The following is an 18,145-nucleotide window of genomic DNA, read 5'->3' as shown; positions in this document are numbered from 1 at the left end:
ACTTTTTCATGCATGGAAGCCATTTTCTACCCTCTCAATAGCTTAAGATGTTGGCACTAACTCAGACTTGATCAACCAGAAGTCCATCCTTTTTAATGTCTTCTGTCTGACACTAGCCAATACCTGGCCATCTGCAGAAAGCAGAAACACTGTTACAGGAGGCAAACATGAGGACAGACTGCCCCCTCAAGTTTCACCCTCATCTCTAAATATAAACTCTGAGCATGAAGTATAATGATTCATTTCAAACGCAATTCCCTTCAGCTTCATTAGCTTGTCCCTGTATACCTGTAATGCAAGACAGAACAAGGTCTCTCTACTTTCCTACTTGCTTCGCAGCACTCATTTAATTTTACAGACTCATTATTTGTCTTTTCTTTCCTAAGAAACTAAAGTCTTGGTCCTACCAGTGATTTCATAGAATTTTTTCTCCTACTCATATTATTGCCCTTCTTCAAAACCCTGTACTTTGGCAGAATTCCTTTTCTGGAATTTGAGCTGTACAACAATACACTTTATTTCAGGGAAGCCCAGTTACTAATAGAATTCTTGTACCATGTGTTCTAGCATCCATTTTTGACCATTTTGGCACGCCTTTAGCAATAGGCAAGATATCTTTCCTCTGCTGGTAATTTCAAATCTTTCTTTGACGTCAAAGTAGTTAATTTTTCTCCTTTAAAAAAAAAAAAAGCAAGCTAGATCTTCATTACAGTGCAATCTAGTCATCTTCTCGACTTAAGGTTTTTCCAAATAGCTTACAGGTTCTTACTTACATGAATAACCATGTAGAACTTCAACTGCCTTAACAGCCCTTTCCAAGAATTTTACCTGAATATCAAAAACTCAGTAGGGACTCTTGAATTTCCTCACCACTCATGCCTCATTTCTGGAGATGTCCCCTTTTCCACCATGTGGGTAGACAAGGTATTGGCTTTGGCACTTCTTGAGCTCCTTCCTTTCAGGTAATTAATACAAGAAAGAAGCAACACCCTTTTCTTAGTGTATTCACACTGTCTGGTAATTATTCAAGCCTAAATAATTAGTTCCATCTTGTTTGGAGCATTCCAGAATAACTGCTCTCTCTGTATCTATATTGATTTAAGGTAGTGTGAACTATTATCTACTTCCATCAATGTTTCGAGAAATAGCTGTTCAAACTTCACCCACGTGTACTAGGTTAATTATGTATCACTCTTAAGTATGCTGATGTATCAATTCTAGGTCTAATATCTGCACCAACAGTGAACAGCTATCAGCTTATTTGTAATTGCTGTTACAGCTGTGGATTACAGGACAAAAATTACATGGGTCTTTCCATCATTCAATAGCTATCCAGTCAGAACTCTTCGTTAGTTACTGAAACAGAAATAAACTCTCTCTCATAACCTCAAAATAAATCTGAGGCAACAATCTAAGCATATCTTAGTCTTCCTTCCTATGTACATTCTATATGCTATGTACAGCCCTTTTTGTCATTTACTGCAAGAAAGCAGATTTGGGAAAAGAAAACAAGGATTGCTCCGCTACTTTGACAAAAAACAAAAACAAACCAACAGTCACTTCTTTGCAATGAATTGCTTTATTTTTTTTTCTTCTGCAAGCCAAAAAAATGATTTCTGTAAGCAGCATACCTAAGTAGCAAAGTGCGTTACTGTTAGCAATCCTTCTCCTCCACTGCCCTAACTCCTCTGGTCTAAAAGGCAGATGACTAATCAAGGTGGTAAGATGCAGCAAGAAGGTGCTAGAAGCACAGATGAAGAGGTATGTAATTGATATTTGAGTGACAGTGTGGTAAAAAGGAGAAATGTAAACATTCTCACTCTGGGCTTACAACTGCAGGACAATTTACCCTGTTTTATGCCATCATAAGTCTCCCTCAGAAGTCTAGGTTTTATTATAAAACACTAGCTAAGCCTTCAAGTAAAATAAGCGCCCAAGAACGTATCAGAGGCTTAGAGCAGTTTGGTATCTAATAACATGGACTTGAGTCTCCAGCTATCAAATTTCCGATCTTTATCCCAAGCACACTAAAGGCACTGCAATTTATAGCGGACAGCCTAAATCTTTTAGTTGAACTTGCCTTCCTCAAAATAGCATGATATATTCTGATATCCAGCAAAAAAAAAAAAAATGCCAGCACATATGGCATATTTGCTACTAACAAAGTATTTAAGAAAGGCATTGTAGCAGCCAAGATTTTATTTGCTGAAAATTCAGATTTTTTTAATAAAAGTTTTTTCTTTTTACATAGGAAACCAAGACACAAGGGATGAAGGGGTTTGTAGCTTTCAGGAGACCGCAAAATACATCCCTGTAAGACCCATTCCCAGGAGTCAACATTCAAAATTAGACAAAAACTGAAAACACCTTCTTTGAGGCAACTCGCACCCTGCCATTAACATTTTTGTGACAGGCTTCTACAGAAAAAGCTGTTACAGGGACTTCAATCCCTGAATTGTCAGTCTTAGTTGAAGAGCTTAAATATGAAGATAGGGGAGCAAGAATCTGCTGTTTTCCAGCTACTAATCCAGACGTGTAACAACTTCTCCCTTCACTGGAGTCTCATCCGTTTTTCAGGTGGTCCTTTAGCGCTAGCACTCTGCTGAGCATTCTTTACAGTCTCTTTTTCCTCTTGCTTGACAGCTTCAGGGGCTGGTTCTGGTTCCTTCTTGATTTGATCCACTTAAGAAGTAACAGCAAAACAGTGTTAAACCTCCAATTTCCATTCCTAAAATATTCTTCAGAGTACTTAAAAAATATTGTTGATTTCAGAGGGACAAAATTAATTACAAAGGCTTAAGAACAACCATGGACTAAACTCATACCTATAAAGATTTTTAAAAGTGGAATGTATTGAAGAGATCTAGTTCATGCTTTTCCTGTTTTGAGGTTGCTTAAGATCACCTAAAAGCCTTCACATGCTTTCCTAAGCTTGTAGCACTTTGCTAAAATCACTAGGATGCCAGACTGACCAAACTATTCCTTCCCTCTTTTACCCTTTCCCTACCTGCTGCTTTCAAAGACCATTTCCTGCGTTTGGACTGGTAGGCAATACAGTTTGTACAGATGAAAAGGGCAAGACATTTTCAAGATAGGGAGCAGAATACTCATTTCTTCAATTTCACTCCAGCAGCCGCAGAGAGCTCTGCTCTTACCTAGTACTTTGCACAGCGGGGCCATGCCAGAATCCCTAAGCACCTCAGTAGAAATCGTGAGGAGCTCACTGAGCAACTGAAAGACACTGCTACATATAGCCTTTTTTTTTTTTTTAAATAATCTTGTGGTAATATTAGAAGTTTACCTGGGATAGGTTTTTCTCCAGGCTTTTGCTGTGGAGGAAGAAAAAAACAACAGATCAGTGGAATCAAAGCCATAGTTCTTGACCCTTCCTAGTATTCGCTTAAGAATAGACACCAAGCAATGTCCTGTTACACACGAGTTGAGAGTAGAAGGGAGGGCTGTTGAACACACCACTAAATACACTTTAAACAAAATCAATTTTTCTAAACATCAATATTCATTTTTTTTAACATTGTTTTTCCCCTGACAGCTGAAAAGAACTAAATCAAAATATGCTCTGTTAGCCCGTCCTTCCCAGTATCTGAAGAGCAAACAATTTTCCAAGTTTTGTAAAAATCATTTTCATTGCTCCCAACCAGAAGACTTGATAGAACAAAGGGCTATTAGAGATTACCAGAGGTAATCACAACAGCCTCACAGAATGCTGAGAATTTCCATGCTGATTAATGGGCATCCAGAACAATGGAGTAACTAAAACACAATAGCTGTGGTGCATTGATTCAGCTCACAAAGCAGGAAACTGGAAGCAGCAGCGAAATCTGATAGCTGACAAAAACAGACCTTCTATAAATAGATAAGGAATGCGTACAATAAAATTTGCCCTCACAGTTTTGCCAAGGTCTTGGTAACTCCTGTAATTACAGAGGGGAATCCCACACACAAATCAAAGGCTTCCTTGTCAAATTTATTACCTAGCTTGCATTACCATCACAGAAAGCCAAGAAGATTCCTGCTGTCAGTTTCAGCTGTTCAAGTACTTATGACTACATTAAGCTCAGAGTAAGTTACAGTAATACCGTGGCTTTTAAGTGTCATACCTGAACAAATCTGGGTGGAAACTTTTGTCTTAGGTCTAGAAGCAAAGCATCTACCCGTTGCCTTTGGAAAATAGAACTTGGTTCTTCTTTCTTCTTGGCTTTTGGTTTAGCTTTCTCTACAAGTATAAAGATATAAGAGGAAGCTACATTAGAAGTTCTGTTCTCTTAGCAACTCTGTTGTACGACAAATCGGTATGTGTCTCTCCTCTGAACTTCATCTCCATTTTTCTCTTTGACATATGCTGCCTTTTTTTTTGTGGAAGACAGGTTAAGAATGATTTTTTTACCTCAAAACAAAACGGTTTGGCTTCTGAAAGCATATTATGGCTCCCAGTGGGTTGAAGTTGGGTCCATTTTCTTGACAGATAGCTCACCATTGTCACCTCCCACCCATGCCTCAATGTCTATCCACACCAGCACAGAATAGCAAGATTCCTTCCACCTGGCAGGGAGCACCAACTTACCCTTCATACAGAACACGCACTTAACTTCATCCCTACACCACCACCATGCATTGCCTCAAACTCTTCCTTCTCACCTTCCCTGTATTATCCTCCCTCTCTCCCAAGGCACACAGGAGCAACCAGGAATCATACCTCGTTCCTCTTGATCTTTGAAGTGCCACCAATAGCCTTTTGATGGGTGATAGCGACAGTAGGACATTGCTTCTTCAAAAGCAGACTGAATTCCATGCACTGCAGTGAGCTTTCAGAACAAGACAATATAAGGCAGTCTTCAAAATTTAGGAAGAAAATACAGTATGATTTTTTTATGTATAGATTTTAAAATCAGTATTCTATATCCATTTCTGTTCTGAGAAAAACTTCGGACAGCTAGTTTCGGACCAAGAATGTAATCCTTGTAACAGGATCTTGTACGACTGAGGTTGGTGTCTTTTTTTTCTTAACTTACAGATAAAAACTGGCAAAACCAGCAGTTTACCAGGACAAAAGAAGAAATTAAAACAAACTTGAGTGAAATTTAAAGAGAAATTTCACATTACTTTAACATGAATATCTGAAGTTCAACATGTTTAATTACTGTTTCAAATTTATTTGTCACTTAATTTTTCTTTTGATTGTTTGAACCTCATGTTCTGCCAATTGTCTACCTTCAGTTATTCTAATCCCTTAGTCCTTAAGGAATGCATCCTGCCTTCTGGACCACACTGCACTATTCCAAGACCTTACATTTCCACGCAGAATACACACTATATTACCCAGTGGCATTTGCTTTAACTTATTGCATACTATTTAGGGGAGAAGAGAGGAGGGAGAGAATACTGTAGTACAGTGAAGGAAGGATTGAAAAAGCCTAGGGAATGATCAAAAATAAAAGCAGATAAAAACTGATATATCAAATGTACAGAACACTTACAACTCTGGAATTAATGACAGACCCTAGATCAGGTGCCTGATAAATCACTCCAGCAATAATGTAGTAGTCAGCCAATGGAATAACTGTGGGGAGAAAAAAAAAAAGATATGCAGGATCAGTTTAAAGCTCTGGCTGAAGACCGTGTATTTGTTGGATTTCAGTAGTAACAGTTGAAATTGCAACATCCATTTCACCAACAAGTTTCGTCTTCTAAGTCTTTCCTCAAAGGTGCTTTATTTGAACCCTTCCCAAAGGTGATAAGGGGAAAAACCCAACATCTGCTTTACAGAGCGAAAAGCATCAGATTTAAGTCCTCTCCTATTGCAAGCAAATAACTGATCTTGCAAGAGTTGGGATTTTCAGAGCTAATGCACTGGAATTGCACTGGAAGTAGTTCCATCAGTCTATGCTACTGGCGGAAACCCACAACAACAAGAAATCTCATTCTTCTGGGGTCAGCTTTCTACAACCTGCGCAATCTTGTTAGCTAAATTTCCCAAGCCCAATGGCTGTTAAGCATGTACACAGCATGCCTTTCTAAGTTAGTAGCATTCTGCCAAAAAAAAAAAAAAAAAGAAGAAGAAGAAACCCACAATCTTCCAAAGCAGCCATTTGCTAAATCAGGCTTGGAACAACCTCTATTAACGGACCAAAAATTCTTGTTCATTAGAGCTGCGGTGCAGAGAAACATCTCAATTGTCTCCATAACGTTCTGCCAAGCATTCTTCAGTTGAGAAGCTATCATGATGCTGCCCGCTTCCCATTCCCAAGACTCTTGCCTGTGCACATGTCTGTTCTGGTCCCTCCATCTGCTTTAACTCATTCTGTCACAACCTTTTTACTGACAGGACCCAATTCCTCCAGTACTTGCATTTTACGAAACCTGGACACCTGCCCTAATTAACAGACCAAGGCAACTGGGTGCATATTTCAGCCAGTACCCACTTCTAAAAAGAAAGAGGAGTTCCTTCTCAGCATTTCCTTAGAAGTGGTGAAAGACACAGAACAGCAGCTTTTCCATCTCACAGCTCTGTACCCAAGCAGCCTACTTTCCTGGACAGACAACTCTCCCTAATCATTGGGTCTGAATTTTTTTTCCAAAAAACTTTAACCACTTCAAATGGGCAAAGTCTTGGCTCAAAGAATTTGAAAAAAGTATTTTATTTAAACACACAGAAATCCTAAGACAGACCTGCACTAGTCCTCCCTGATTACTCAACACTAGCTGTGAACTCATTACAATTTAGTTTCCCATGTCTCAAATACACTACTATTTGTACCACAATAAAACATATGGGTAACATTTGAGCCAGGGAACTATGTGATTCAAACAAGGTGTCTAGCACAAACTGTACAATCACAATGGGAAAAACATTACTGAAGTCCCAGTTAAGTTCCACCATAAGCACATTAGTACTACAGCAGAAGTCTGAACACCCCTGTTGTGGAAGCCACAAATCTACTCTCGATTTAAGAAGTGTCTAAACAGGAAATTAAGGGGTGCGAGACATTTCCATACGCACCTTTTGAAAGCTAGATTCAAAACCTTTATTAAAGAAACAACTGGAAAATCCATTACAGGAGGAATCACATATGTTCTTTTTCAGTACAGAATTACAATGTTAAGAGGCCGTTATCTGATACACGCAAATAAGAAGCATTGCTAGATAACTCAAAGTCCTATACAAGAACAAAATGCAAGTTTAGAGTCTAAGTCACTAAAAAGAAAGTTAGAAAATAACTAGCATTAACCCTGCTCTTCTTTTCTGTAAGGCTTACTCTGAAATAACCTGAAGTATTTTACATGTATATGGAGTAAACAGAGAAGACACTTCAAAAAACATTGAAATGTGTTTGCTTTTTTAATTAATTGCACATGCACAACTACAAATTTAAGGTTAAAAAGGAATACTGAATCCAGCTGCCTGCAAAGGGGAGAAAAACCAAAGGTATTTCATTCAGAACTTGGAAAGGTCTAATGATTTCAAAAATACTCAGGTCTCAGAAGCACAATCACAACAACAAGTATCTGGAGCATCTCATGGTCATTTTTCAGAAAGGTCATCTTCCACTGACAAGATCCTACTCAGCAGCCTACCCAAACTACAGCTGAAGGCGGAAATAGTGCAGAATGAAAAAATGACACAAACAGAAGCATTAATGATCCCTCTCCCTAACCAATGTAAATCACAGCTCTTATCCCACAAAAATAAAAAAAAAAAATTAAAAAAACACATACTAGCCACTTCAGATGATTAGCTCTAATTAAACTAATGATATAATTAGCCTCATATTTAAATAAAACAAAAAATCCTGGCTAGCCAAATATGTAAATAGGACATGGTATGAACACCTACACCGCAGGGCAGCCATTCTCAGTGCACTCTTCAGATTTCACCACAAGATGGCAATCCCTGCTCTGAACACACCAGAGGTCACCCTGCTAGACATATAATACCTCTACCCCACCTCCGATACAAAGCTTCCTAGCCTTCTACTTAGATTTAAGATAACGACAGAAAAGAGGAGCCAGAAGTGCTCAAACAAATTAGAAGAAGATAAAAGGGATTAACTGACTGGCCTTCTCAAGGGTGGCAAGAAACGAGTGACCTTACCTTGTGTTGGAGATTGCCTTTGCTGCTTTCGGATAATGAAGAGAATAGGCTCTTGAGCATGAAGAAGAATGTACTCCACTCCAACCATCTGGCTGAAATAGAAACAACCAAAATAAAAATCTTTCTCAAAGCAAAATCTGTGGGATGTGAAGAGCTATCAAGGGCCTGGCAGTACAGGGATAAAGCTGTCATGCTTTGGAAGCTTATTGATAATGCTCAGTAAATAAAGGCACAGGATTTCCTGAGCTAGCTATTAAAACCTACCTGCATATAAAAAGGGAATTGCAACACAGGACACATCCGAGCTGAACACATTAGCAGACAAATAACGAGCAAGAAAGATGACAATCTATTAGCACAAAGATGTCATTTAAAACACAGAAACGAAGGACCAGTGTTTGATGTGACCATCTGTGTCTCTCACTTGAAAGCCTCTCTGCAAGCACATCCAAACAGAAGTGGCTTTACCAATGAACTTTACCTCAGCTTGCACACTCCTTATCACATTGTAGTCTTTAAATAGTTCGCAAATATCTCACTTGTGCTCAGCATAGCAGATGGGAAACTGCAAAGAAAGTTAACTTGCACATGCTGCAATCCCATTACACAACCATCTGTGATCAGTTTATTTACAACGCTCAATACTTTTATTATCCGTACTAAAAAGCCAGCTCCTTGGAGGAATTCTGTACTAATTATGGCACGGAGCCAGTGGGACATGGAATCACAAACTACTTATGAATGCAAAGTATCCCCTAACATAAACCCTACTGACTGTAGAAAAAACGCTTAAAGACATTACCATTGCCCAGTTTCTGTTGAGCTGGGACAATGAAAGAAGACAGCTTTCCTAATCAGAAATTTCTAAGAGGTGATTTACTAGAATCTCAGGATATAGTTAGAATCCTTCACACCCAATACTCCTTGAAATGGCATGATGGCATGAGAGGAAGTAGAAGGCATCTAAGTACTCTAATTAAAAAAGCTGGTCTCCCTGGCAAGCAGTGGGACTACAAAGCACAGAACAGGAGGTTTCCAGCATGCTTTCATTCAACTATCAAGGCCTCTGGATGGAGGGACAAAGGACACTAGTGGGAAGCAGTTCCAAATTGCAACTTACTTCAGATGGTCCAAGGTCATTCGCTGCATTTTGACAACTTCATTATTACACGTTCGGTCGTAGAATGGGTTACTTCGCTCCGAGAAGTAGTCCAACACACTCCCATTGTTTAGGATTGGAATCCAGGAACTGTCCACCCAGGAAATTCCCAAGAGGTTATCTGGGAATAGAAACCTACAATGAGTACCAAAGCAGCCAGGAACACAGCAAACATCTCCAAGAGTAAATTGCCACCAGCTGATGATTACAGCAGGTGGAACACAGCCCCACACAAGCCAGTTCTAATTAAAAATACATTTCAGAGTTCAAATCATAACTGGTATCCTTTATGCCTTCTGCAGTTCTGCTCTGTGTATACAACAGAAATATAGTCGTTTAATTATTGCATTTTGCTTTCCTTCACTACTAGCTGCTGGTATGCCTTTGATGTCTCAAGAATGGGAGCAAGGTGTGTGCACACATCCATGTGAACACGTGCATGCATATGTTGGTAGGAGTTGGTTAACATACATTGCATATAATATCACACTAAACCTACTTAGGAGTATCATATAAATTTATTTTAGGAACCACAGCATTTACTGAGTAAAGAGAATAATAAAGGCACTGATGAAACCTAGATCTTTGGTAAGCTGAATTTACTGAACTCAGCTAGAATCTGTTACTGCAGGAAAAAAGTGAGAAACGTTACACTAAGTCTGAGCCTGGTAACATTTAAAACAGTTTATTTCTGAGAAAAAATAGTTTCCAAGCCCTAAACCATGGTACTGAAAAGTAAAACATTACAGAGATCTACATAATGAAACAAAATAGTGGTGTTGTTAACATTTCTACAATGTTATGCTATTAAAATAAATCTCTGTGATATCACAGCATCTGATACCATTATGTTTCAAGAATGGTTATGTTTGATGCTGGTGAAATCTATAACAAACCAAAAAAACAACACAACAGAAAAAAAGATGCTAACTTTGGTCCCATGTTTCCCAGCATTCACAAACAACAGATTGTACGGTAATTTGCCAAATACGCCGTGGCAAATTACTTACTCCATATCTCAGTGGGGCTTACAGAAATCTAACTATGCAGGTATTCACAATCATTTAGAAAAAGCAAGCTTTATAAATGAAATATACTCTGTAACATGGAAATCGTTACATGCCAGGTAAGTTTCTACACATGCGGGGACATCTGAATTTAAGTCCTTGAATTTTACGATCACACTACAGCAGAATTATGTTCCTCAGCACTTGAATTGGCAAAGTTAAAGACAGACCAAAGAAACCAGAGTCAACAACTGGTTCTATAGTCAACAAATCTGCTAACACTGAAGATCCACGAGGCACCCTGAAAGGCACCCTGAAAGACACCCTGAAATTCAGCTATTTAAATTCTGGTAACAGCAAGCAATTCACAAGACATGAGAAAGCAGGCAACAAAGGCATGCATTGCTTAGAATTAAAAAACAACAAAACATAAGTGATGAGAAGCCACCACAGACTGAATAACGAATGGAAACTCCCTTCTCACAGGAACCACTCCTTCACTTTCATGCATTACCTGCCAATCCTAACACCCTACTCAAAACTCCATCATGAATATTTTACTTCTGCAAGAACTCTGCACGTTCAAGGATGGCCAGATCAGTTCCAAAATGTCAGCTCATATACTGTTAGCAGCTCCTCTGAGGAGCAGGTATTAAAGTAACACTACCTGCCCTACAAACCAGGAAAAAAATGCAGTATAGATAACGACAAATACATCATTTTGCCTTGTCAACCTGTGAACTGCCAGTCTAACTACTTCACTGAACAGGAGGCATTCATGTTTTATTCCACATACACCATTATCTCTCCTCACTATTAAAAAAAAAAAAAAAAAAAGGAATCTCAGCAACGTTTTATTAAGACCCTTTATTAAGCACTTAAGTTGTGGTAGCATTGATTATCTTAAATGGAATTTAAAACCATAAGACAAACTTTCCTTCCCAACAAAATCAAAGCCTTAAGCACTTACATTCTTGCCATAATACATCCTCATACCAAATTTCAAATGTTCTTCATGCTTGCACGGACTGCTCTCAAAAGGAATCTCAGATGAGCTCACAACGACAGATACAGACCGATCAATGTGTCGTAAAACTGAATATAAGGGTGGGCTCTAAGGCTCAGATACCACACGTACTCAATGCCAAAAATCATAACTGCTCTCAGACCCAGCCAGACTGGTCTTGGTTGGGTTGCCCACCAATTGGCTTTGACAAATTGACAGGAATGGTAAAATAGCTTGCTAGTTTGAAAAAGTATGCTGTAGGCTCTACTAAATGTACTGATCTATATACAATAAACGACTTTGAGGGACCTTAAAACACATGAACTGTGAGAGCAGGTCCTCAAACCAACCAGTGGCTCACTGCAGAGCTCCAGCCACTGACTGCCTACACAGCAGCCAGCAGCTCTCACACGCGGCAGTCAGAGCAGCAAACAGGACCGCACAAGCTATTAAGTAGGAATTTGAAGAAAAAAAAAAAAAAAAAAGCAGGAAACCTCCGCAGCATTATCAAATTTAACCTCTCACAAGCTTTCCCTGGATGTCTGCTCCTGGTCCTTCTCCAAACTTCACCACACGCAGGCTTTTGGAGTGACTCCAAAATGGTCTCACGGAGATGGTGGCGGTGAACGTGACGGTCTTACGGAGAAGACCGTTTCCCTTTCTGATGCCCTCGCACCCCTTTTCCCCCCCAAATTCCCAACTCCTGAGCAATTTACCCGCGCTTTGCCTAGGACGAAACCTTTCTTTTACATTTCAACCTCCCCTTCTCCAGAGCGCTCTCTTTGTGTCCCCATGCCGGAACCCCCACCCACACCCTTCCCGTTCCGCAAGGGTCCCACGGCTTTCCCCACCGATCTCCCAGACCTCCCCCCTGTCCCCCCGTCCCCTCCGCACCTCTCACATCCACGGCCGCCATGGCGCCGCCCCCCAGCGAGGCCCGGAAGCGGCGCAGAGCGGCGCCGGGCAGCGGCCGCGGGACGAGCGCCCCGCCAGGCCGGGCGGTGATGGCGGTGGTGGCGGCGGGCAGCCCGGCTGTGGCCTCAGGTGGGGCTGGAGGCCGCCACGAGGAGGGGACGCGGCCCGCGGCTGCCCAAGGGGTGTCACGGCACTGCCGGCGCGGTTCGCTGCTGAGGGTGTCAGGGTGATGTTGTCTGGAGGTGACAGCACTGGAATAGCTCCTGCCCTGCATCTTGTTGCCTCGCATTTCCATCCTAAGGGCTATCAGGGGGTTACAGGGTGAACAGCGAAATTCAGCAGGTGGAAGAATATCATAGAATCATATAAAAGGTTGGAAAAGACCTTCAAGATCCTCTGGTCATCAACCATCATCCTGCTTCCAATGTCACCCACTAAACCATGTCCCTAGGCACCACATCCAACCTTGCCTTGAACACCCCCAGGGACGGTGACTCCACCGCCTCCATGGGCAACCCGTCCCAATGCCTGACTGCTGTTTCTGAGAAGAAATGTCTCCTCATTTCCAACCTGAACCTCCCCTGGCACAGCTTGAGGCCATTCCCTCTAGTCCTATCACTGGTTATCTGCGAGAAGAGGCCAACCCCCAGCTCCCCACAGCTTCCTTTCAGGTAGCTGTAGAGAGCAATGAGGTCTCCCCTGAGCCTCCTCTTCTCCAGACTAAACACCCCCAGTTCCCTCAGCCATTCCTCACAGGACTTGTGTTTCAGGCCCTTCATCAGCCTTGTAGCCCACACTCCAGGGCCTCGATGTCCTTTTTGTACTGAGGGGCCCAAAACTGAACACAGAACAAAACAGAACTGAGGCTGCTTATTTGCTCTTCATCTGATCCTCTTGTACAGATGCATTATGAGATGGACTGAATCACACAAACATTCCTCCCCCCCTCAAGATTTCTGTCTTGTTCAATATGTTGGAGTTGATGTATGACTTGCAAATATACTGAAATTGTTTTTTGTGAAGGAGAGCTGCCTGCTGATCATTTGTTTTACCAATTTCCAAAGTTGCAAGATGTCAAAGTACTAAGTGAACATTACAGAAAGTGACAAGATAAATAGGTAAGGCAAAATAATGCTGCCTTAGAGAGCTAGACTCTATTCTTACCAGTGATATAGTCTTACCTTCTATTAACAAAGCTCTAACTTTTACAATTGTCCAGTAATCGCATTCGTCATCTGTTGGAGACACACACCAGGGAACTGACTTATAGATGTGCTGAGCACCCACTGCAAATAAAGTTATAGTTGTCATACTTTGCATGTTTTATAATTCTCTGTACTCTGAGAAGTTGAGTTCTCTGAAATCCATCTCATTTTAAACCCCCAAATGAGATATTTGTAATCTCTGTGCCTCGAGGCTGCATCTCTGAAATGGGGGGGTGATATCAGGTCCCTTAACTGAGAGTGGTTTGTGAAAATAAATGTATTAACGTCTCAAAAAACCATAATGATGCTGGGGTGGTGAGTGTCACGAGGAAATTAATAATTCCCTCTTCAAAGCAGGATTTGCTTAATGTGCAAAAAATAATGTGCATAAATAAACACAATTAAACAGTGGCAGAAAACAAAGTATTGAACAGAAAAGCACCATCTATCCTGAACTCTGAATGCAGAAGGAAACCATGAAAACCTGGCACATGATACAGTCTTTAATGGCACGTGATAGTCTTTAATTGCATTAAAAATCAAAGCTAATCTTTTCAGCTTTGTCATTTCTGAGTCCTTGTTACTGAGCAAATATTTTGTAGACATATTTTCCCACCATGTAATTCACATGTGCACATGCACTGCAGACCCCCATTCCTCAGTCAACTGCTAATTGTTAGCAGTTTCTTGTCTTGGTCAAACACTTCTCTCCAAAGTTATCCACAGCAGAGTGTTTCCAAACAATATTATGATAGGTTGCCATTCTAAACCGCATATTTAAATATCCCTGTTGTGACCAATCCTCCTTGAGAGTATAAATGCCAAATAATAGCCAACTTTCTGGAGTGTGTGTTGCGCCCTGACTCGTTACATTTTTGTGCAAACCATTTTTCTGAAGTAGCAAATGGGAACTTGACTTCTACTTAAATTATTCATGTTGTCCATCTTTCCTGCTGACTCTGAACCTCTCCTGAGCAAGTATGTCTTCGGATGCATGAGGGGCTGAAAAGCAAAGACTCCTGTATTGGAAATAATGGTGTTTGATGGCTTACAATAAATCTTCCATTACATGGTGAGACTAGCTGAAGCACTGCTGGAAAGAATTGTTCATCTGGTAACATTTTCACCTTCTACTGCAGGATAAAAGTCTAGGATTTTTTTTTCTCTCAGCTTTCTTTGAAGTGGGACTCCTAATGAGTATTTCTGTTCTGTCTTTGTTAGCAGGAGGTGTGGATTACGGATGGAGATCTGATGAATGCTCTGGGTAAAATGAGGAATTTATGCACACTGTTTTTAATGTCAAAGAAAGGCACCTTAAGGAATGGATATCTAGACGTAATCACAAGGGATTTATCTGTGTGTTTTAAAAATGCATAAAATACTTGGATAAAAATTGGCATCCTTTCATGCCCCACTGTTTGGATGTCATTTAATATCATCCTCCCCCCAGCAGAATTATTTCTATGTATTTCTCCCATCAGAGCTAATGAGGAATCGTGTCCTAATGTGACCCTCTCTGCTAGGCATATCTATACATAGAATACATACAACAAAAGAGACTGCTCCTTATTTACAATTTGCTGTATCTCCAGTGGATGCAGGATTGGTAGTGCTGAACGCTCCGATCACATTATGGGTACAACAGGGACACTAGCAAGGACTCCCTTTATTGTCACAAATAAACACAGCTAAATTGAGAGAACTGCATCTACAAATGGAAGGAAAGCTGTCTCTCTGCACATCTCTAGCAGACCGCAGTGGCAGAAGAAACAAACTAGCTATATGCCATCAGGTAAAAAGCACTGTCTCTGTATCCTTGTCATTATACTCTGGGTAGTTTCCAAAACATATTAGAGGCTGCTGAACAGTGAGATCATCACAGCATTTTGGATTCTGCCAGCCTATGTTTGAATTCACAGTTTGATAGTAACAAGCTCCAAGTCCCATTAACTGTTCTGTGCAAACCTAGCTTTCATGTGAATTGCAAGGGAAATTTAAATTCCTATGCTAATGCAAAATTGCAGGGCTTGAATTACATATGAAATGAGTGAGTTGCTATCGATTTTATAGTAAATAGGAATAGGAAAACGTTATTTTAAATGCTTTTATCTTTGTTTTGGGAAAAAAAAAAACTGTGCTAGAAAATTATGGGTAATGCAAAGAAAATGCTGAAAACACAAAATTTTAAAGGGAGAAGGGGAAGGTTTAAGTGATTGAATTTGTTCCCCTTATTTTGCTTTAACATTTTTGCTGGTGAGACTTCCTTGTTTCTGCCCTGAAAACAGTGACAATGTCCACAGTATCTTTAGATGATACTACTCATGTAGTCCTTTATGGCATAGCTTCCCACAGGCCTCAAAATGCATTGTGGAATGATGCTTTAGAAACACATAACATGGGCAAACTGCAAAATCTGTTCTTTACATCCTTAATCAGGCACTTCTGCTGACTTCAAAGTCTGTTAATTTCTCCTTTTGTTCAGCACATCTGCCTGTACTTTTCCTTTTCCTGAGCTACTGTTTTATGCACAGTTTTTATAAATACTGCTAATCACATGCATTGACTGTAGAAAAAAATAGCCAGGCTTGTGTGCTCTTTTTTTTTTTTTTTTCTACTGGAAAAATGCCACAGGGAAGATCTAACTGAAGTGTCTGCAATGATGGGTGCAGCTGGTGCCCTCTTCAAAACTGGGTTCCCCTCATTGCTATCAGCTCTTTGCTGCAAACAGCAGGGAAGCGGAGGGATGGTACGAGTACTACTGCTGGCATCCTCAGAGCATTTTAACACATCTCATAGTGTTTTATAGAGTCACGTGTTCAAAGGCACAGGAAAAAAAAAAAAAGATAAAACCTTGCTAACATCCTAAAGGCTTCTTGAAAACAATTAGTCTCATAATAAACCCCAGAAGGCTATCTGTCAAGAAGTTAATAAAGAAGAAATGTCAGGATGTCACATGGCTGCCGACAACTGCAGGCAGGAGAGGAAATGAGATCCTAAGCAAAGAAGCACCAGCAATGTCCTCTAGCGCATGATCTCTTATTAAAGCATCACTGAAACTCAGGATGCTGGCCCTCTTGTTTCTGCAGACATCTAGAATGTCAGTATGTCTCTGCTGCTGCACTGAGATTGTCTGCACGGGAGCTTATGACAGAGAAGAAAGCAACAGACACGATCTGCAGGTGTGGGGTCACCTCGCGGGGCAGACGGGACTGGTGTACAAAGCAGAAGTTGCCCCACGTCCTGAGAAACGCACAGGTTTGGAGACAGACACAGACATAGAATATCATTCAGGAGGCTTGAATACCAATGTTTTGCAGTGCTTTATAAACATAATATGGCCAAATTGTGAAGTCCTCGATTTTTATGCCCTTAGGCATTTGGCTGATCTGAAAGAAGGTTTTTAGAAAAATAGAGTCTCTCTCGTCTGATGAACAAAATCGGGATTTGCTTTCCTGGTTAACTGTATTTTCTGCTAAAAACAGGGCTCTGGTTTGGCAGTGAGCCCTGGGTTGCACAGTGGCAGCGCTTACTGCAGTCCGGTGGGAGGAAGCAAAACACGGAGGGGCTGACCAGATCAGGAAGCGAAAAAGAAAAGCTTAATTTCATTGTTCCAAAAGAGCTGCAAAAGCAAACAAGCAACATCGGGGGCAGAATATAAATGAAACCGCTAATAATCTCTCTGCTTGAACAACTCCAGGTTTTATAATAATTAAAATAAAGGATTATATTCCAGTGAAATGGTTTTCATCTCTGCTGTGTCTGATTAGTCACATACAATTTTTTCTGCACCTTCTGTCCACCTAAAGCAGATTTCTTCACCCACTATGAAATCTTAATGTGCTCACTTCATCACTGTCTCGGGCACCTAATTGGCCAGGCAGGTCTTTGATTGGATTGCTTCTTCCCCGCTCTCCTTTCACGTTATTTTTTACTGGTGTTGGTTGCCTGGAAACCCTAACACCTGTGCTTCCTTCCCAGTATTTTTACACATTTTCCCCTGCAGGTAGCAATAAAAAACATTATTTCTGTCCTGACCGGTATGTTGCTCCTTCATCGGTGCTTTCACACCACACAATACCGAAGACGGACAAGTTGCCCAGATGTTGATCCAAGGCTCATTTTGTAGTGCCCGAGTTGGATTACGATCCTTGCCCACGATCTTTTCTGTGAGGATGAACAAAGGCTGGCACAGCAGGTTGAGCAGACGACTTGACCTGGTCACTACCGCCCAGTCAGCTCCAACTCCCGGGCCGCAGGTCTCCGCACAAAGGCACTAGAGTAAAGTGTTCCCCTCTGTCAGGTAATACTGCATCATCAAAGATTTGTTTGTCAGGTAACTGGATACTGCTCTGCACAGAGGAAAGTTTCAGGTCAGTGTACAGGTGGCACAACAGGGCACGAGTTTATGGGAGCCTTTCAGCTTGACAGCGAAATAGGACCTTTGGCTGCTTAGTTTGTACAAGGTGGTTTCAGAGAGGGGATTCACCTGGTCACTACAGGTGTGTCTGAGAAAGTACGGATTCCTTGTCCTTTCCATTCAGAAGGTGCTGCAGAGAGCATCGCTGTCAGACTCACCTTATTGTCCTCTGAGCTCTAAGTTAGAAGGTCCTCGATGTGGTGGGGAACTACTGATGAATCAGTGCTCAGCGTGGGCTCTTGGAACTACTACAGATGCTCAAGAAGTCAGTTCAAATGTTCTGCACTGCAATTTGCAGAGGAATTGCATTCTCAGGAGCATCCATC

General features: G+C 40.9%; 1 protein-coding gene across 1 annotated transcript; it reads right to left on the bottom strand.

Moving 5' to 3' along the window:
* Window positions 1-1,560: 1,560 nt before the first annotated feature.
* On the bottom strand, window positions 1,561-12,264 carry MED6 (mediator complex subunit 6). The gene is made up of 8 exons (XM_040560353.1): window positions 12,177-12,264; window positions 9,231-9,390; window positions 8,111-8,202; window positions 5,496-5,578; window positions 4,715-4,823; window positions 4,119-4,234; window positions 3,302-3,329; window positions 1,561-2,682 (listed from the first exon to the last, which is right to left on the bottom strand). The coding sequence occupies exons 1-8, from the start codon at window positions 12,196-12,198 to the stop codon at window positions 2,552-2,554; spliced, it is 741 nt and encodes a 246-aa protein (XP_040416287.1). The 5' UTR covers window positions 12,199-12,264; the 3' UTR covers window positions 1,561-2,551.
* Between the last annotated feature and the right edge of the window lie 5,881 nt (window positions 12,265-18,145).

This window comes from Cygnus olor, chromosome 5, assembly GCF_009769625.2.
Source record: "Cygnus olor isolate bCygOlo1 chromosome 5, bCygOlo1.pri.v2, whole genome shotgun sequence".
Taxonomy (NCBI): domain Eukaryota; kingdom Metazoa; phylum Chordata; class Aves; order Anseriformes; family Anatidae; genus Cygnus; species Cygnus olor.
This window is presented reverse-complemented; position numbering and strand designations above follow the sequence as displayed.

Coding starts and splice junctions, on each gene's coding strand:
- MED6 (XM_040560353.1), bottom strand. CDS start 12,198: ATGGCGGCCGTGGATGTGAGAG. Junction 9,391..12,176: donor GGCGGCCGTGGATGTGAGAG/GTGCGGAGGGGA, acceptor TTCTATTCCCAG/ATAACCTCTTGGGAATTTCC. Junction 5,579..8,110: donor AAGGCAATCTCCAACACAAG/GTAAGGTCACTC, acceptor TTCTCCCCACAG/TTATTCCATTGGCTGACTAC.